The sequence below is a fragment of the Anomalospiza imberbis genome, chromosome 10 (assembly GCF_031753505.1).
Source record: "Anomalospiza imberbis isolate Cuckoo-Finch-1a 21T00152 chromosome 10, ASM3175350v1, whole genome shotgun sequence".
In the NCBI taxonomy this organism is placed as follows: Eukaryota; Metazoa; Chordata; class Aves; order Passeriformes; family Viduidae; genus Anomalospiza; species Anomalospiza imberbis.
This window is the reverse complement of record NC_089690.1, coordinates 9,198,026-9,219,674: the sequence shown is the minus strand read 5'-3', so window position 1 is coordinate 9,219,674 and position 21,649 is coordinate 9,198,026. Positions and strand designations below refer to the sequence as shown.

The 21,649-nt window shown below is 45.7% G+C and overlaps 1 protein-coding gene across 2 annotated transcripts; it reads right to left on the bottom strand.

Moving 5' to 3' along the window:
* Nucleotides 1-1,642: 1,642 nt before the first annotated feature.
* Nucleotides 1,643-19,945, bottom strand: EIF4E2 (eukaryotic translation initiation factor 4E family member 2). 2 transcript variants are annotated; one of them, XM_068200529.1, is made up of 8 exons: nt 19,786-19,944; nt 18,944-19,058; nt 17,684-17,818; nt 15,249-15,353; nt 12,290-12,442; nt 12,066-12,202; nt 4,599-4,677; nt 1,643-2,113 (listed from the first exon to the last, which is right to left on the bottom strand). In XM_068200529.1, exons 1-7 carry the CDS (start codon nt 19,803-19,805, stop codon nt 4,632-4,634), a joined length of 711 nt encoding a protein of 236 aa, XP_068056630.1. In that variant the 5' UTR covers nt 19,806-19,944; the 3' UTR covers nt 1,643-2,113; nt 4,599-4,631. The 2 variants fall into 2 exon arrangements, with proteins under 2 accessions (XP_068056630.1, XP_068056631.1); XM_068200530.1 differs by lacking the exon at nt 4,599-4,677 and having other exon boundaries at nt 19,786-19,945.
* Between the last annotated feature and the right edge of the window lie 1,704 nt (nt 19,946-21,649).

Genomic DNA, 21,649 nt, shown 5'->3' with positions numbered 1-21,649 from the left:
ACACCCAGCCAGCTCACTCTCTTCAAGGCTGAGCAAGAGGAACCTCTGCTGAGTTCCTCTAAATCTCAACCACGGGGGCAGTGGGAGGAGAGGAACAGCCTCCCTGATACGGGCTCTTCCACAGCTCACTCACAAAGCATATTTGAGGGCGAGCACAGCAGGACCGCAGCATTTTCAGATTTAATAGCAAGCCTGCACTCATCAGCACCAGCTTAGACAAGGGGCATCAGAGGCGAGAAGTGGGCGAGTACACGAAATAACAGAGGTGGACACGATGCACAGCTGGGCACAAAAACAGGACTAAAGCCCTAAGTGATGTCATCTGCAAAAAGCTAAATGTGCTGAGAATAAAAGGAACCTGCAGCTAGTATTTCAGCCCTGCCTTGTAAGGCTATTTTTGCTTAGATTGCCAAATGTAATTGCAACTAAATCCCCCCTAACAAATACTGGAGAGCAGCAGGAGAGAGTTGTATTTAAAAGGAATCTTAAGTAGCAGCCATAGTAGTACCTGTTCGCAGCAGGGAAAACAAACCTTGTCTGGAAAAGAGCATTTGGTTGAGAGCTGGTGACAAGTGCCAAAAGCAGGAACAGGACCGTGGGTCTCAAGAAACTTAGAGAGGGATGCCACTACAGCTTGGGGAACAGCCCTGCTCCTTGCTCAGCCAGGTGCTAACTACCTGACCATGGGGAGTCATTGCTGTCAGTGCAAGAAATGTCCCTAGAGACAGCCTAGAACTGACGCTCTCAACAAAGAAAACAAACCCTTCAGAAGACTGAATATTTTAAACTGTTTTCTCTGCCAGTCCTGGCTGCTTTCAATCTAGACTTCAATAGTAAGACAAGGAATTTGCAATTGGAGTCATAAGGCTGAATGTCTCCCAGGCCCCAAGGCTGGTAATTGTCCCAGGCATGGGCTGCTGGTTCTGCAGTCACGAGCAGATTGGCCCAAGCAGCCCCTTCTCCTGGGGGACTGCACAGAGCACATGGGGCAGGAGATGTGCCCCATCACTGGCCACAGCTTCCCCTCCTGGGCCCAAGGCAAAGGCTCCATTAAAAATGAAAGGCAATTGTGCGATTCCCCAAGGAAAAGGAGAAAAGGCTGGAGCTGTTAATGAGTACAATTAGTGTTGTAGTCAAGCAGAATCAGAGGAAATTATTAGCTCCTATTGTTTCCGTGGCATCCAAATTGCAGCCATGCTGGCTTTCCAGGCAGCAACCCATCATTTGAGGCTCACCTCGGAGGACAGGGGGTCACGCCCAGCCTCTCTTCTGGTCACAGCTGTCACACAGCTATGAGCAGCAGGCTGGGCCATCGCCCTCTTCTCCTAAACCCACTGGGGGCCCAGTTTCCCAGGTGGCCAGAGAACTTACAAACACCAGTGCACACCAGAAACAGGCTTGGCCCTGAATTCAGCCAGTGCTGCTGGCTCTCCATCGAGACAGACAGAGTGAAGGCAACTGACACCAAACATCTCTTTGTCCTGGTTTAAGGGAAGCTTAAATCCCTCTCCATAACAAACAGGGGAGGGTACAAGGCACTGCTAACCTGGGAGTATAAAGAAGAGGCAAAGACAAAACAAGCAGCTTAGAGAAATACCACCACACTGAATTTCAGACACAGCCAAAAAATGAGAGACTGAAAGAAACAAAGAGACCCAATAATTTATTGGCAGAACTGAAAAGGGGCATTTGAAAACCACAGGGCTGACTCTCAACTGGGATGCTCCTCCCAGCTGCAGAGAGATTTATAATACTGGTATCCCTCAGCAAAAGGCTCTGATGTTGAGGCAGAATTCCAGAGATCCTGCGTGCCATGTAGAGAAAGACAGGAAAGTGCTGCAAGATGTGGCCCCAAGGGCCCACCGCTAATTGAAAGGCTGCCTCCCGCCCCACTGCTAAAAAAAAGTTTGTGTAAGACAAAATCGGCCTCTATTGTCACCGCTGCTGGAGGGCTTCAGATGGATCCTTCCCCCAGGGAGGAGTGCGAGAGTGGCCCATGAGTCCCTTCAGAGGTTGGAGGCCACTCTCAGTGCTTTCAACACGGAGAGAGGAGCTTAGTGCCAACTCTTGTTCTCACAATGTGATTTTTGTGTTTCGAAAGCTTGAATTATCCCTGGAAAACAGAGGGAAGAAAAAAAGTGGTTAAAGATGTGCATTCCTTCAGATCACAGCACCTCCCCATTCTCCCCACTACAGCTACCAGTGTTGCCATCCCAGTACATCACTCAAAATCAACACTTGTTAAATCTCCCATGCAGATCTTCCTAACTACAGACTTCTCACACAAGTCAGCTGTCACTCCAGAACCCCTGGAACAGAGGGAGATCCTAGTTCATCCCCATTCAATGAGAAGAAAAAATTGTCATCTCCTGTGAGCAAAGCACATTATAGAATGTGGAAACCTCCCTGAAGGATTCTGCTGTTTAAACAACTTGCAAGGTCTCTTCCTTAGCAAACATTTATCTCAGGGACTCTGCTTGGAGCACAAATACACTATCAGACCAACCTCCCCCTGCCTCTGTCCCTCGTTTTTTGTCACACTGTCAACAAGTTTAGCTCTCTGATATCTCCTACTTTAAAAGATTATCTAATCTGGAAAGGGTGTTTCCCTCAAGTTTAAACAGACAAGTTTCTTCAGCAGCTTCTATTCACTCAAGAGTACAGCCATGAGCCTCAGGGGCTATTGACCAAGGAAGGAGTGCTGGTCTACAACCTCCCTCAGTACAGTCTCATGGCACTGCAGCAACTGAAGATGGGGCAGGTTACAGAAATCTGTTATTGCTTACTGCCAGCCTCTGAGCAGCAGCAACAGGCAAAGCATACTCCCACATTAATAGGTAGTGTGTTGGAAAAAAAGGAGATTACAATTACTTTGAGAGGATAGGTCTAGCAGCTCTTCCCATAAACAGGGACAGGGCTGTAAGTTGCCCAAGCCAAAACATTTAGGGATGCCCCAGGACATACCACACCAAATAGCTGAAGAGCAAAGGCAGGAACTTCAGCAGCAAGGTGCTGTGCAGGACTGTGAAATTCCACTCAAACCCGTGAGCTATCATTGTGTGCTGCCAGCAGCTGCATGGCAGCAGTACCAGCACAGGCTGGAACACCTCCAGGAGGTGGGCTGGAGAACTGGAAGAACAGAAGGAAGTAAAAACCACTTTTTAGAGTTAAAAAAGTTACTCTGTTACGACCTGACAGCAAAAACCATGCTGCAGAAGAGTGGGCTTCACCTTTGCACTTGCCAGAAAAGCAGGCTAGGCTGCCATTTGGGAATGTGATTCAGGATTCATTAACTGGATTCTGGTTAATTTGCAACAATGGTTTGGCTTTCTATCCCATACTGGACTTTCATCTGTGCCATCTACCTCAGGGGGACAGCACACTTTAGGTAGCTCTTCAGTGGACAGATTTTCCCTATATTTTCCCTCCTTTTGCTTTTATTGGGTTGCCCCAGGCCCTCTGCTCATCTCTGCTCAGCACAGCCACCCAATACAGCCAAGAGCTAAATGAACTCTGCCACTGTTTTCCCGTACCCTTGGCACAGTTGCTGCCTTCAGAGCCTGGCATATCATTAAGTAACCTGGTTTCCTCTTCCAGAAGGACACGTGAATGTCATCTAACAATAACAACACTACCAAGTGCCTGTATAGTATTTTGTAAACACTGATCCTCACAAAAAGCCAAACCTGTGAGGAGAGAGGTATTATTTTCACCCATGACTCCAGAGCAAGGTATGAGAACACTGCTTGCCAAGTGCCGTTGAGGGAGGTTTTGGGATCCCCAGCAGCTCCTCAGAGCTCAGCTGTGTTGGAGCAACTACATTCCAGTGCCCAGTTATGGGAACTGGGCAACGTAAATGCTTCCTTCCAGTAGATTCCTCTCCTCTGGCACTCAGCAATCCAGTGATCCCACTTGGCTACAATCAACTCAACTCTCATGGCCAGGCCTCTTGCTGGCCCTTCTTAAGGGCCTGCTATCAGGGAAGGTTGGGCACTGCAGGGAAAACCAACCTGAGCTGTGAGGCTCCCAGCAGCCCTGGGCTGCTATCTTCTCCACACATCTTGGCTGACTCTACCAGCAGTAGAGGGTGGTTGTCTCATTAGCCACAACATTATTATTTCTACCTACAGTAGCTACTGCGTGTCCTTCCTGAACAAGTTTTTATTGACCAATTAATTTATTCTGTTTCAGCCCACTGTTAAAGAGCTGTATGTCAGGCCCCAGGTGCCTCTCTGTGTTCACCCTCTGGATGTGCTTAGGATTCATTTACCATTCCATACCTGCTTACAGTCAACTCTAGGCAACACACCCAAGCTGAAGACATACCTCTCAGCCTCCTGGGACCATGTCTGGGATACAAGTGCCTCATACACAGGAAGGACACATTAGCAAAATAGCACACAGCACCTCAACAGAAAATGCTGGTGTCTGGTCAAACAAAAAATTTAAAAGTAATTTTGACCTTTGGAAAAGAACAAATAGCAGAATGGGCCCACCATCAGGCCCCTAAGACAAGAGAACATGCCAGCCCATGGGAAGAAGGTTGGAAGCTGAGAGGTATGCCATGAAGTCACATAGGAAGAAAGATGAGGCCCTACCCTGGGTGTGACAGAGGGAGGGGGAGCGTTCGATCAGCGGCCACTGCTGTTCACCAGGCCATGAAACTCCTCCCAGGCCCTGGCAAGCCAGAGGGAAAAAAAATGAAATAAAACCAAAAAATAGCACTTCAGATCAAAGGCTTCTTAACTTTTAACGAGAGCAGAAACATTGAATAACGTTTAAAAGGCACTTGTCTTCAGAGAGCAAGGCAATATTCTCTGATAGCCCTAGTGGATAGAAGCATCCTTAAAATCCAGCCAAACATCTGACAGCACAAGGCAGCTTTAGCGTTCTGCACACACATGAAGCGTTCCCACTGGCTACTGGTGATAAAGCCACATTAATACCCAGAGACAGGTATGACCTTCCTAGTCACAAATGGAATATCCATTTCCTATTGCTCATAAAATAGCCCATGTTACATCTTTCTCGAGGATTATCACATTCCTTGGCTGGTTAAACTCAGCCAGTTACTGGCCTCATGCTTTGCCACGTACTACATACGCATGTAATCCCCCCAAAAGGGGCTTCCTTCAATGCCACACAGCTTAGTTCTTAGGAAATTCTTTGATCAGGCAGCAGAATCCAATTGTTAACAGGAACTCTCATTTCCTAGTGTAAAACTGCGTTGTTAATGACAACCCAGTAAAAACATCACAACTATTTGAAATGAAAATGTTTTTAGGTAAGTTAGAGGGACAGGCCCAACACTGCTTTCCCTGGTGGAGAACATTACTGACGGATGAACGCAGCAGACTGAAAAATTGCTGTCGGTTTTATGAAGGCAGCATACTGAAAACCCTCTCAGGGAAAACATGCTGAGGTTAATGTGAGCATGGCTGTTATCTTCTAGGATCAGAGACATCAAAGAACTTCATAGTTCTCCATGTACTGGTGCCTACAGAATGTGCCAAGCCATTTTCTGAAGCCGCAGAGTCCCATGGAGCTGGAGGGACCTTAAAGAGAACCCAGGTCAACCAAAAACTCAGACCACCCTCTAGATTTTTTTGCTGGTACTGCTCAGCTACTTCACATTTTGGTTTGTGCATTGCCTCATCAGGCCACTGCAACACAATAGGAGAGTCCAGAAGTGGAAACTCTGTGTAGTCAGCATCTGTACCAAAACCAGACCACCAACCTGGCTCATACCTGAGCCTCAGAGTCAAGCTCCCAAATGGCATTTGCAAAAGCAGCCCAGGTGTCACATGCTCTTTCCCAGCAAGTCATAGCCCAAATAAACACAGAGACCTTGGGGTCCACAGCCTCTCTCCAGAAGAAAGTTAGGGAGAAGAGAAACACTGAATCTGAAGCCCTCTTAGTTGCTGGTAATCTTTGCACATTTCCAGACTTGTCAAAGTCTCCACCTTCATGTCTTCCCTCCAACCTCCCTTGTATCTCTACCACATTCCCATCACCCACAATCACATCTCTCTTTCGTCTCCCATAGCTGTCCCAAACTTGTAACTTCTCAGTAAAAAGAACACAAGGGCAGATTACTTGTCAACATAGTCGATAATTTATTACCACTTTCACACTAAGGAGTTCCTTGTTCCAACATCCCAATAACATCATGCACAGTCCTTCATCTCTGTCCTCACAGACAGAAAGAAAAAGCTCTTCCAGCCAAGAATTTTTAATTCAAGACCTTCATATGTATTATAGTACTAATGACTCCAACTATCTGCTGACTTGACTGAAAAAATCCACCAGGATGTGTCTGCCCTAATGTACCTAAACTACGCTAGGAGAGCAAACTGCTCTCATTCCATACTGAACAAGGCTGCCAGTTAATTTCATTTGGCAGAATCTTTATGACCTGTGACATGCCAAAGGCACAGTGCCAGAGAGTCTAAGAGGTTATTTTTATGTATAGACATTTTTAGTACCTTATTGCTGTACTGTCTGCACAGCGATCAGATACTCAGTGAATTGATCCCCAACACTTAGATTATTCCATTGAACAGATGGGAAATGGAAACGTTAGCAGGCTAAACAAAGCCAGCCAGAACTGTTCTTCCACACTCATTCCTGACCCACAACTGTTGAAACTTCCCACCTTCTTCCCCACTGCCCAGGATCAGGACACAGACAGAGCTCCCTTAGCCCCAGCAAGTAAGTTGGAGGGGAAAAAAAAAAAGAGAGAAAATAAGCCACTATCACCTCAGAAGGGGGAAAAAAAGAAGGAAAAAAAAAAAAAAAAAAAAAAAAAGAGGAAGACTCCAGCAAAAAGAGGAAGTGCGGTCTTAGTTCCTTCAAGGGGCTTTCCAAATCACTATTGTGCAAGCAGCACTAGCTGTTTTCTGCAGACATCCTCAATTAAGTCCCAGTAGTTTGCCTCCAGTATTTCTCTGTGCAACCCTGCTCCTTACCTTCTCCTTCCCCAGCTAAAAAGGATTCAGAGAGCTCAGAGTGCACTTATGGTACCTTACAAAGGGCACCAAGGTCTGTCTCTTTCACCAGCCCACATGGAACCTCCCAGCACAGTGACCACTCACTACACTCCGCAGGTGTCCAGAGCAGCACAACCTCTTTCTGGGTGATTCCCCTGGGATTTGTTCACAGGCAGACAAGAACTATGTGACAAAGAGCTTGAAAAAAACATCTAGGGTAGTCTTCTAGCCTGAAATAATTCTTTCACCTGTCTGGTAGTACCTGGAGCAAAGGCAATATAACACAATTAAATAAACACAACTAAACTGACCTCCTTGAGAAAAAACAACCACAAAATAAATAGGTTATAGGCACTTTTTTGGTAAGAGACAGGCCACCAAGATAAGGAAGCCTTTCACAAAGTCATGTACACTTCTGAATAAAGCATATTATGTTGATGGAGAATCAATCACTGAATCCATCAATTCAAAGACCAGGTCTATGCAAGTGCTCTTAGACTTGTACCACCGGGAAACATTACTGGAACTGGAGAATGGAGTGATAAATGAATGAAGCCAGTATTGCAGAGACTCAGGAAAAGATGACAGCTATCAGATCTGGAACCTCACTGCTCTCCTCTAGATTTTATTCCTGTTCTCAGACTTGAATGGTTGAGGGTGAACCAATGCAGCTCTAGAGCTGGCAAGACCCAAGGCACCCTGCCTTCCCCTGACAGGCATCAGACAATGTGTGAAGGTCCCATCTGCAAACCATTTCTCTTTAGGCAAGGTTAACCCTGCCCACTCCATTTAAGACACAGTCAAAGGAACAGGTGACACAAGTAGAACAGCAGCACTGAGGAGTTCTCCTAAGGTTTTGGAAATTAGCAAGCAAATTAAAACCAATGCTTTAAAACCACAACAGTTACAGGATTAGCTGAACTCTGCTGTGACAATGAAGACCTCACAAGCACCCTACCAGCAGCTTACTTGTCTCATAAACACTGATCTTCTTGCACAATGCCTGTCACTTCCGCAGGGATTTCTCTTCTTAATTCCTCACTTTTTTGCTATTCCTCTCTTTTTGTCCTGAGAACCTCACCCCTGCCATCTTCTTATAGTACATTATTCCCTCCATAGGATAGCCTCTTGTTTCCTACCTACAATATAGTCTGAGGCCATTTCCTCCAACTGCCTGCAGTGAAACGAACCCAGTGCCAGCTCTATTAAGATCAACTATTCTTCTCATTTACTCGAGCCATCCCATTAGTTATCACTGGTGACTTTGAAAGGAAAGGATAGTTTTATACCCTGATCAGCTCTCACTGCAGCAGGCACTTAGGAATAAGCGAAGCTTTGTTTTCAGAAAAAGCAGCCTTGCTTTAGAGCTGACAGGACAATCTGTAACGTCACACAGCAACCAAAACATTTCCACACCAGCCTGCTCAGTGGCAACCTGCTGATGGTCACTGCTCTGGTCTCTCCTGGCACTGGAAGCAGTGTTGCTAAATTTGCCTGGGATTCCTGGACAGTATTGTGGGTGAGAGCTCTCAAGAAAGGAGATGGTCACTGTCCACACAGTTATCAGTGCAGAAAAGAAAGGCTGATAAGCCCAGGCAGAGCAAAGGTGTATGCAAGGCAGCCACGAACTTCATGCTGCAATGCTCAAAGTCAAATGTGAAAGTGATCACTTCCCCTCCACCCCTCTCCCAACTGCAGATACCTGAATATTTTCAGTGGCTTTGCTGAGACATGGCTAGGCTGTGGTTGGCAACATTCTGCTTTTAAGCATTTGCTGCTATGGCAGCAAAAGAGATTGGGTATTTTGCCTTTAATTCCAAGCCACAGGAAGTACCACTGTCCATAAGTCACTGTCACTTCTGGACCTTGTCACCTCCAAGGTTAACAACACTGATGAACTGAACCTATTAAGTGGTTCACTGCATCTGAGTGCTCCACTCTTAGTGCACCTCTGAGGGAACAAAGAGAAGCAATTTCTCTCCAGCTACTGAAACAAGGTAGCCCACACAATGTCACATATGTTCTCTTCAGGTGCTCAGCACTGTAACGTCTAAGGTACTATAAATCCCCTAGAATTTAGCAGAGTCCAAGAGATTGTTCTAGCTTTCCTAGCAAGATTGGAAATTCATACAGACCAGGCTGACCCTTCTACTCGCTGGGATTTAGGCAGCTTGTCAATATCACGAGCAAGAGAAAGGACAAACACAGGAAAATTGCAATGAAAGATCTGCTTATCTAGCTAAATGCACAAGCCCCACCACTGAGAGCAGGAAGGACAGAATGCAGAACAGCTCCTTGGAATAGCTGTGACGCAACAGGTACTTTTCAGATGCAGCTTGGCAGCACCAGCACTTTCTGAAACAAAGGGGGCTGCAGCCTCACTGACAACTTGTGAAAAATGGTGTCTAGAAATTATTTAATATGAAATGCATCATCACAAAAGGAATATACAAAACCTGAAACACAGCTCAGGTTCCACAGTGGGAAGCATGCTAGAAATTTCTACAGAAGCATTCATTTACAAAGTGTCAAAAGCCTAATCCAGGTCAATTCACTACCTAAAAGTCAAGGTTTTGAGAAATGCCTGTTCTTTTCTTGCTAAGCATGCTCCCTTCCCTGAAGCACAATCAATGCCAATCAAACCCCGCACATGAGCAGAGCTCCAGTGGAGAGATGCAGCCCATACAAATGAAAAATGCCATGAGCCCCCCCTCAAAAGGCAGCCCTGACAAAGCCTAGAGTACAGCTCTTCCATTAGAGCTTTTCATGAAACACAGCCAGAGTGTGAATATAGAGTGCTGGCTAGAAAGCCCTCCCCAGTCATAAATCACATGGTACATGTGCAGCATAAGTGGAGTTTATTCATGACGGACAGTATTTCAACAGGACTTGATAGATGGGTGAGGAAAAGGAGCCAGACTTCATGGAGGATAGAACTAGTTACACAAGAGATTCTTTATTAGTGAGTGAACCTTAATGATACGAAGCTTATCCAAGCAGAGCCAGACTGAAGGCGGGGGCTGCCCGCTCTTCTCTGTCACAAAGCAGTCACCATCACCTCTCTGCAGCTGCTGCCCCTTGCTGCCTGCTAGAGAGGCAAGAGAGGCACAAGAAGCTGGTCTGTGCATCACTACACAGAAACTCCACTGACTGCAGTTCTGCTCTGCATTTACACCAGTGCTTTTGGAAGGAGATGCTGGAGAGCATTGCAATCAGACTGCTGCAGCTTAAGCAAGGCAATGGGAAAAAAGGGGCTTTCATGATGCCCTACATGGCAGAAGGTTAATTGCTTAAACCTACCTGACTGGGACATCATCAAAGCAATTCCTGACTATCCCTCCTACCCACAGAAGAATGAGTGGGAGACAAACCAGTTGGCCTCTATTTAAGAATTGTTCCCAGCTGTAATCTGAGCTACTAAACTTGATACCTCCAACACCTGTTATTCTCAGACAAGCTCATTTTGCACCACACGTCAGCAGCACAAAATGAAACTTGGATGCTATGCAGGAAGAGAGAGCAGCAAGCACGGCATGTTACACTGGTGTAGGGAAATGAGGCCACACTTCTGGATGCACCATCACTCAAGGCCTTACACCTGTCAGAGGAAAAACAAACACTGCTATAGCGGCATTCTCTGTGCTAGGACGTGCTGGTGGTGATAGCTCACAAGGGAAAGGCCACATCATTCCTATTCTACACTTGCTACATGAACCACCACCATAGCTTAGGACAGCTGGCTCCACACACAGCTTTTACTACAGACTGAGAAAAGTCAAACACCTCCCTGCTCTCACCACAAAGCCGCATCACCACAGTCCACAGTCTGCTGCTGAACAGGAGTAAAATACTTTGTTGTGTGTTCACATGAGCACGTTGCTATTTCCCTACATGGACAGAGAGTCCACAGTGCCCTCTCCTGGCAAAAAGTGCATGAGAAACGTTAGTGGCAAAATCATGGAAAAATAATCTCTTTCTCTTTCTCACACACACAGGAGGGTGGGCCACATGGAACACTAAATGCCTACAGGCAGTTTCAACGAGATTTCTGTATAATTACTAGTGACCCACACTCAAAATTGGAAGCCAGCTGTCTGCTAGAACCAGGATGGATCCCATCAAACTGTCTGACAGCAGACTGATGACAGCATGATTATGTGGAACAAGCCAGTATGATGAAAGAAAGTCATGAAAGATACTTGCACCTTCATTACAAGCAAGATTAGAAAGCTCTCTGCCACATCAGTATCTTACTCGTTTCACTTCTTTTTCTGTGTGCACCTTTCCAAGTATTAATTTAACCAATTAGGTCATTAACCAATATGACCTAATCAGTTTATAGTTTAATCAATTATGACCTATTAGTTTATAATACACTTAAGAAAAAAAGAAAAACAACATATTACTCACCTCTAACTAAAACCTATATATGCAATTTTTTGTCACTTTGTGGGAAATAAAAGTCACCCTGAATGGCCTGATATGGTAAGCTATAACACATTTATTTAAAAATACAGCTGTGCTCTCTGTGTACCATGATCTTCTAGTCTTGTTAAAGAGCCTCTGTCACCAAGGCCTGGAAGACTTAATATATGACATTTATTATGATTAGAAATCATTTGTACAGCACTGTAAATTCACACAGCACTTTCCCAAGACCATTTATAAGTCTAATGGCACCATAAATCCCTGTTAGCTTCCGCACTTTATTCCCCAGAATCTCTATTTATTCAAATTATTCGACTCCCCCAACTGCAATCTTGTCTTTGAATACATCAAGCCACAGTCCCACCCTGGGCTGCCAATCACCTGAGTGACAGGCTGGGTGGATTGTTAAAATAACCCTGGATCACACATTTAAAAAAGAAAAAGGTTTTGCTCATAGAACCAAACACCCACGACAACAACACAGGAATTTGGCTTTCAAAGCGCGCTGGCAACAACTGCTGCTGTTTGCACTTCAGTTTGCAGGAACAGCCCTAACGCACACGAGCACTTCTGCCAACGCCCGTGCCGTGCACCGAGCTGCTCGAGCACACATGCAACCTGCAGCACCCCCCTGGCCAGCACACGTACTTGATGCTGTCGGTGTGGGTTTTGTATTCCATGATGGTGTTGGGAGGTAGGTTGAGCACTCTTCGTAACGTGTCGCGTATCCGGGCTGTCGTGGCCTGGTCGCTGGCTGTCTTGTTCCATATGGAGATGATGTCCTCCTGCGGAGCGGCATGGGAGGGTAAGCGCAGGGTGCTTTTTGCAGCCATGCCACATGGAAGCATGTGCCAGTTCTCAAAAGCACTCACCTGGAATCGGACAGAGACAACGGCCCCACAGATTTCTTCCCCCACCATGAACTGCTCTCCCAACATAGCCAGAATAAGATTCTCCCAGCACCGTGATGCTAAGCCCTTCCGCAGACGGATAATCCATTTACCACCATTTTTGTTGGCATCATCCTAGGAAGAGGGGAAATAAATTGATTTGTTTACTCCTAGCTATTTTTCTGCTACCCACAAGACAGCAGAGCCAAAAACAGGAGCAGATATTGATTAGGTGGGGCAAGGAAGGTATTTTCAAGCATAAGCATTTTATTTCACTTCTCCCCATATAAACAGAAACAGAGGAAAACCACTTACTTTGAATACAAAGTACTTGAAACAATGGCCCTCAGTCTTCCAGACAAAGTTCTATGCTCTGATGACTTGAGTTCTAGTGTTTTGATTCCACTAGCAAAGACTAACACCAGCCTAACAATTTTCACAAACAGACCCAGAGGCAAGGACTTTAAAACTACTCCTAAACCTGACACTGATTCACCATTTCTCTAATCCCCTGACTATGTAGTTCTGCTTGGAAAACAAGATGCCTGTAAAACAGGAGAGCCCCCTCATCATAGAGCATGGAAGGCCACTAAAGAGTTTGCAAAACGGTATTTCAAAAGCAAGCGAAAAATTGATAAACATTTCCCTTCCACATTTCCAGGAACGGGCTCACAAGATGTGCTAGCACAGAAAGGACCACCCTATTCTCTGACATTATCACACATCATACAGCTGAGTGTTTGCTCCAGACTGTGGTGACCCAGGGAAATGACCAAAATGAAGGGAGAATGTAAAAAAAAAAAAATTAATGCTAAACACCCAGTGTGTCACCTTAATATTGTGATTCTGTGTCTTGAGGCTGACAAAGAGCTGGAAACTGCTACAGCCTCCCCTGCTCCCCAGAACGCACAGCTATGTCAAAGAGCAGCTCCTCCTCTGTGCAGAACACTGTGGCATTCTCAGTGGTACAACACTGTAGCTGGGAAATCTTACAAGGTGAGAGGGGAACAAATTCCATCCAAAGCTGAGGACAGAGAGGTAGGAACAAGTCAAAGAGGTGGCAGTTAGGAAGGCTAAGGGAAGACAGGCCTAGGACAGAAACAGAGAACAAAGGATGACGCAGAGGGGACTGCACAAAACAGGACATCCCTCTCCAAATCCCCAGCAATCACCTCTGCCAAGCTGGGACACACCTTGACGATGCCAGGCAAGGCAGCCCAACCCTTCTTCATGAAATAAAGTTAATTTCATTTTAGCCTTAAAGCTTCTCCATGGCTCAGATAAAATGAAACATTTGTCTGCTCTCTGAGAGACAGCAAATGCTAACGAAGCAATCCTGAGGAAACGTGGAAGTGTCAGCATAACAGCAGCATTCACCTGACTCCTACTTTTCTGGTATGTGCTGTCCTGAAAGGGGAAGGTGTCAGCTCCAGACAAACCTCAAAGCATGACAGGAGCCATCCAAATCAATATAAGTTCTAGGAATGTGGCAGAATCCTGTGAGAAGCAAACTGCTTTCTGTTAAGTACCCTTGTTTTCCAAGTTGTGAACATCACAGTCTTTAGACTGGGAGCGGGGTTTAACTCTTCAAAGTTTCCACAGTGACTAATGGGCATCAGAAGAGAGTGATATTGCTAAAAATATCTCAAAGGTGGCTTAAGCAGGTTCAAAGCTAGAGAGAGAGCAGTGATTGGGAGGCAGATGCTGTATCAGGTGCTTTACAGTTGTTGTTAGTTTTCTTTCAGGTTAAACAAGCTTTGGTTCAGTCAAGCATTTGCTTTTCCTTCACCAGAGTAATAATGATCTGCAGCCCAGTAAATCACCAGGGATTATTATGCTTAGTGCTTCTGACTTTACCAGAAAAGACAAAGATGGATGCAGAAAAAGATCAGAGCTACACACAGGCACATATGTACCTATAAGAATGATAGTAACTAAGGATTGGTTTGGAAAAGAAAGAAGCATAAACAAAGCCCTACAAAACATGCAGCAATGGAAGGCCAGAAGTGAGATCTCAGGTCCTCTTCTAGAAATATAAGAAGGAAGTAGGGCCAGAAGTAAAAATACTAAAGAATCTCTCCACCTCTATCTTAAAATGTCTGCTGAGAAATGCTTTATAGAAATTCTGGTATCATTAACTTGGGGACTCTCTGGTCGACACATTGTCTGAGGAATTTGCTCACCAGGAGTCCAAAGAGGGTTAAACGTTTTATATAAATAGTATTTGCAGTAACTGGCTATAAAATACCTTGCTTAAAATAATTGCTAATGAGGGTCACATATAAATTTCTCAAGACCAAGCAGTATAATTAGATACTTCAGAGAAACACATAAAATCCTTATATTGTGAATGCTATTGGTCATTGCTGGAAGCATGCCAGGAACTGAGAGAATGATTTGCTGGGCAAAGATTCTTTTAAAATTTCTTTTAACAGCCTTGGATAGAAATAGAAGCAAACTTAAGTGCCCTGGAACAAAACCAAACCAAAACAAACAAAAAAAGCAAATAGTAAATAAAAGGCAAAGTTGTTTCTCCATCTCCAGCTCTGGGTCCAAGCTTTTAACCATATGCACCTCCTTGACTGAAAAAGGAGGGCTGGTTTTTGTAAGCTTTGCTGGGGAGGTCCAGTCCTTCCAGAGGAAAGCCCTACACTGCTGTCACTGGAGGTAGCTATGGGGTACCCCCTCCATTGGCAATGGCAGTTCAGCAACCTTTGGGGGGTGCAGCTAGCAACTTCCCCATCTCCCCTCTCTGGCAGCAGGACTGTTAGGTTACACGGACAGAGTTCTGAGGACAAGTTTACAGGAAACCCAGACAAAAGGATTTCACCCAAGAAAATCTAATGGAGTGCCATTTAATGACAAGAGTCCCTCCACTGTAGAAGGTTCCCTCCAAATATTGTGGGAAAATATCAAGGCAGAAATGAGAGCTCCAACTCACCTCCCACATGGGTTTGATGCCCTCTTTGAAAAGATGGAAGTCACTGTGGCCCGTCAGGTCCCCAGGACGTACCATGTGACTGTAAAACCGCCAGAACTGCTCCACCTGCAACAACACCAACCACACAGTGAGGCTGCCCAAACTGTTCAAGATTTCTATAGAAACAGGCTGCCATTTTTACACCAGCTCTCCAGAGCCACCTTCCCCTCTTCTGTTCTACTCCCTCATCACCAGGGTGTTGATTAGACAACACAAAAGGCAACAGTAGTGTCAGAGCCTGGGTGCCTGTTTCTGACTGGCTCCATTACCAGGTGACCACCTGAAACATTCAACAGGTAACTCTAAAGTCACTCAGTGTTTGTCTGAAGAAATCTGTGCTAAACTGCTCTGGAGAACAGTTCCAAGCATATCTGTTAACTCCTACTGCCCAAACTTTCAATCACTGGGTATGTGTCAAAGGCATCAGCTACAGCCAAGCCTCTTTACCTTGCACAACCACTGCTCTCTGTGACCATGGAAACTGCAGAAGCCTTCAAACAAGACCTTTTTTTTTTTTGTATTTAATTTTACTGTATGCAGATTTTAAGACAAAATATACATTCTGGTGCTAGTTTAAGATCGGGAGGCATCATTCAGAGTTTTTATTTAAATACCTCTTACTTCCTTTTACAGTCTGCCATGGTACACTCGGACCACTTCACTTGAACCAGTTCCATTCTGGCACCCCCATGTCTGCTTGAGACAATCTGACTGTAAGGGAAGGGATTTATGTTTCATAGTTTTAAAAGCAGCATATTTATCTTTTGAGAATCTCTGGGTAAGAGAGGATGGATCTTTAAAACTAAACAAAGCAGTGGAAGAGATTATACTAATTTCCATATTTTAAGAAGACTCCACTCAGTAAGACAATAGCTATTAAGCAGACCAGCAGTGCAGCTGGAGGGGGCAGACATCACCCCAAGCACTTTATCAGAGACCTTAATGACTCGGTCAGCACTTGGAATTCCACTCCAATCTGTGACCTCTGCCGTCCAAGCTGGAATTTGCTTTTATAGCCAATAAAATTATGAACCAAGACTGGAGAGGGGTCAGAAGCAATCTATTTTTGTCAGACATGTCCAAACACTCATGGGCAAATCACACTCCCACAGTGAAGGAACGTGCCCTCTAGTGGTTCACATTTCAGAGCTTTTAGAGCTTTCCACTGACAAACTAAGAATAAATCTGAACACAGACTCAGCTAGACAATTCTTTCTGAAGTTTGCTCTTCCATCTCCTTAAACAGAATTTGGACCCAAACACATTATCACATATGCTGGCCAGTCTCTCTCCATCCTAACAGAACTGCAGCCGACCATGGCAACAAATTCTCTGTAGCAAAGTGTAGACAACAGAATATTCAACAAGATGTTCTTCCTCTAAGGAGCTAAAAATCAATGCTAAGTCTACACTGATTTATCACACTGAAAAGTTATTGCCAGAACATCAAGCAGCAGCCACATTTTTCATCCCCTGAACTGAAAGTACTTGCTCACACAGGCTAATAGGAGCAGTAACTACCCACCACAACAGGCTCTTCTTCCCACCCTTATCCTGTGTGGATACAATAACACAACCCAGCTGCTCAGACAGGCATATTTTTATGCAGCCTCCAGAAGGAATAAAGGACTGTTTTTATAAATTATCATATTACAGAGTATATGTACGGGTGTGCAAAATTAACATATATAAGAGACCCTGAAAAAACTGGGCCAACACCAGACTTAAAAGAAAAAGAAAGAAAAACAGCCAACAGACTTCCTGGGCTCTAGAACAGTAATGGGGACTCATTTTGCTTACGTATCTTGGGCTCCTGAGGGCAGGTTTATTCCGACAGCACCATGCAAAAACCCAAGACCACCTGACCAGGACATGTTCCAGCTCATCCCAGGAACAAGCAACCACAGAGCGGAAGGAGAAAGGAAGAGCAATTTGCCTTTTAATGAACTTGACTGCAACATCAAACGGCACTTGTCCATCACTTCCAGACAGACAACAGGTCACCAGCTGTTGGCAAATACAGCATGCCAGATGCTTATTCCAAACACAGTTTGTGTGGTGGGAATGTGGGTGGAGCGAAGTGTGTGAGGGACAGCACAGAAATGGAACAGAACAGCTGTTCCTTTCTTCTCTTGCTCCAGCCATAAATAAACTATATGGCTGCTCTTTCTTTTTTCTACTATTATACCAGCTACTACCATGCACAGAGGTCTAGCACAGGGCAGAGGAAAAGTGCTGAAGACACATCTCCTGCTGAAACTCAAGAGCTCATTTGCCTTGGCAAACCACTCAGTGCCACCAGGAGCACGGCCTGCGTGTGCACAGAGGCAGCAGCCAGGGAGCAGGCCAGGAGGAGCAGGCTGTGCCCGAGTGCAGGGGGCACAGGGGGTACTCACGGAGGCAAAGGTGCCGATCTGTTTGATGTTCTGCTCGTAGCTCTGGGAGCTGGTGGGCCGCCCGGGGGTGCGTCGCGAGTACCAGAAGGTGTAGTTGTACTGCAAGGGGTGCTCAGCTGGCCCCGGCACCACAGCCTGCAGAACACAAAAGCTTGTTTACCCCTCGTATGCTCCTCTAAAAAGGGGAATGGGAAAAATTGCATTTACAGCATATAAAAGCAACCATTCAAGCCCTCAGAGGCATCATGACTGAATTCTTTTTAGTCCTGTGCCTGTCTCAAAGGAAAAAAAAAAAAAAGACAAACTAAAAAGGGAAATGTGAGACCTTGAACTTTTTCAAATTAAGGAAAAAAAAAAAAAAGACACTTTCCTCCTCTGGGAAGGATGAACCCCACTTGCAATGAATCATGATTCAAATGCAATTAAAACTCTTTGGTGACACCAATTGCCTGCAGCAACCAACACCCCAGTGCTCTGGGAAGATTAATCTAAGAACTTGTTATGTCAGCTTTGGCAGAACCCATCACCAGCAGCGGGCAGCAATCACTTTTCAATTTCCAAAACACTGATTTCTGAGTAAAAATACTTCTAATGAGCACAAAAGAGGCTAATGAGAACTCACTAGCCAGGAGTCAAAACTTACAGAGAATACCCCAATCAAAGCCCTTATCTTGTACTACTTGATATTGTTACAGGAGTTACCAGGGTTTAAATCTCTACTTTCCTCTTGACTTTGGCAAGTTTACAAGGGTTGCATTACTTCAGACAGAGGAGTTTTCCTAAACAAGATGAAAAAAAAGAAACCAAACCAGGGGAGATATATGCCTTATGCTTTCTTCACCAGGCTACATTACACACAGGGACACATCTTAAAAGATATTTCAACAGTGTCACAAACACTGCCTGCTAAATCACCTTCAAGCCACTACTGTCCTGTCAGACAGGAGTCCTTTCCCGCTGTCCTCTTCCAAATTTGTTTTTGGATGAAAATAAAGCCTTATTACTCATTTCCATTAAAAGGCCTGGCAGGGTACCATCTATGTTAGTGAAGCGAGCACTCACCCCTCAGATGAGAGACCTCCACAAGTGACATCAAATTACCAAAATCAAACACAGTCCCTCTGTCTTCACTGCAGCAGTAACAGTGTACTGAGATCACAGCCCTCCAAGACATATTTCCCTTATCCCTGAACTGAGGATTGACTCCCCAGCACTGCCAACCCATGCCCTGGCAGTGGAGTGCAGATGCCAGCACCACACCTTCCTCTTGGTAGTACTCTGTGGTTTCTCACGATCGTTCTTTTCCTTCTCACTGTCTTTCTGTGTGTTATTTTCCTCATTCTGGTCATGGTCTCCACTATCATCATCTTTCAATCTGGCAAAGAAAAATAAAGAGAGCCATCAGACAGCGGAGAAGGTTCATACCAAGCCCAGGTAGTTCTCTGCTCCAAAGCTCCTCCGTGGTACAAGGGCCACCACAGTCTGGATGTCTACACTTGACAACCCACACAGTAAAAACTACTTCTTACTTTCATGCCCATCACAGGCATCTTGGGCAAGCACTTTTAAGCCGAAGTGAACAACGAAACAGCTTTTTGGAACAAACTCAAGTAGTTTGTGCTGGATACTGATCTGCTACAGGAAACCCCAGTTACTTGTTAGGGTTCCCTGCTATTCAGGGGGCCCAGACGAAGACCTGTCACCGCACCTCTGCTGGCTCTTGCCCACCCCGCTCCCCACGCCCCCCAGCACTGCAGAGGCAGCGCCTCGGTCGAGCAGACACCGCGCCAGCACCCGGCACCCCACAGGTCGCTCCGCCCGCCCCATTCCCTGCCAGGGGTCGGAAAAAACGAGAGACAAGCAGGGCCGCGAAGCGGCCCGCAACTCCCCGGTGCAGGCCTGCCACCGGCCCACCGCCCGCACCTCTCGGTCCCGCGTCCCCTCGGGGCCAGGCCGGGCCCCGGCTGCAGGGACGGGGCTGTGCGTAGCCCCGTGACTCATCGCGTCTCACCCGCCCGGCGCCGGGGCAGCGGCGGGAGGCGCCGGCGGGGCTCGGGGCCGTGCAGGGCCCGCACCGGGGGCCGCTCGGGGGTGACACTCACGCGTCGAATTTGTTGTTCATCGTCGCTCGCTGCCGCCGCCACCCCCGTTCGCCTCAGCGACTTCCGCCCTGCTGGGTCCGCTCGCGAAACTCGCCCGCCGCTTCCGGCGGCTCCGCCATACCCTCCCGCGTTTCCCGCCGGAGCCGTAACGCCGCGCACGGCGGGCGCGGAAGGGAACGGCGCTTGGGGAGCGGCCCTCGCGGCTCGGCCGCCATCTTGGGCGTGGCGTGGCCGGCGCCGGGCAGCGAGCCGGAGAGTTACAGATTATTCGTGCAATTAATTTCGCTCCGGTAAATACAGTTTGAAGACTCAGACAGTTACTCTTCAAAGGGTCTTCCCACCTCGCCTCCTGTGGCGACAGGGAACCCCAGCTCGAGGCCCTCCCCACTGATCTTTCCTTCACGTACAGTGAGGGATGGCACAGAAAATGGGAAAAAGTCCCAGTAAAGAGCCTGCAAGCTCCTGAAGTGATAATGGACAGTTCATAGAGGACAAGGGCAATACTCCCTCCTTCACCATCTCCTTGCACTTCATAGATCTGTTCCTACATTACTCCATGAGCACAGAGTTTTCAAAGTGCTTCACAAATCTCTGACTGGTAATTTCTGCTATCTGGTAGTGTTAGTAGATAGAGTTCTGAGTGCCGTAGCTTCTGTTTCTCTATCAGTTTGTGATGTGGAAAGAGTCTAAAAATTCATTGCCTATGTAATCTAGGTACTCATGCTAAGCAAGCAAAGCAAAAACCCCATATTAAAGCCACAATATTATAACTTGGTGTAACTCAGTCTACTTTAAACTTACTTATGCTAAACAACTAATATCTCTCATCAGTCTGTTGATCAGAGGCATTAAAAAAAGGTATTCAGCACATGTAAGGCACTACATATCCTCTGCCCTATAGTGTGTCAGTGCATTCATCCTTGTACAGCAATGTAACACTGGTATTCCTAGCTTACTATCCGAAAGCAGAGGCAATGGGTGTCTCAGCAATATTCCTGAAATCCCAGAAGTATGGCAGGACAGGGAAAAGGGCCCCCCAAGTCCTAGGCTAAATATCCTTACCATGGGCCCTCCCATCCTGTTGTCTTACGGGCTCAGACCTGTGTTCATAACCTTAGAAGACATGGAGGATTATTTAGAAATATATAGTAGCAGAAACTGTTCAAAAACTCATAAAGAATTTCCTGGTTGGTAACAAAAGGGATCCCTAAATAGGATCTGTGTGCTCTGAAGACCAGCAGTTTACCAAAATATTTCAGAAAGAATGTGTTACACAAATCACTATGGAGATCTGCTCATACAAAGATCCTTTTCATAGAGTTAAAAACTAATGACTTAAATTGCCAAGATATCAATCACTCTCTTGAAATTGCCCAATGCAAGTGCCAAGTAATTATTGTGGGGTGAGAAACAGGGTCACACTCTGTTATTTCCTACCTAATAGCTTATTTAGAAATTATTAGGCACTCCTAAAGATTGATTTTAGAGCACCAGAGGATGCAGTAATTACAGTTACCAATCTTAAAAAAGAAAGAACACCACTAAACCCCACAGAAGTGAAGGCTTCACACTGATCAAAACCCCTGACTTGGATCTTGATTTTCTCAAAGACATCTTCCCCCAAAACCACATAGATCTTATCCGTTGGGAAGACCACCTACATCAGGTTGGATAAGGATTTAAAGTATTCTGCTAATACAATAAATTGCATATACAGGCAGTGTTTTTCTGAAATTTCTGTGGGTTTTATATTTAGTTGGTACCAGTTTAAAGGAAGCCAAAGGTTGTTATACTAATACATTTATACACTGACCTAACTCTTGAAATCCTGTATGGAAAAATGGTAAAAGTAACATCTCTGCAA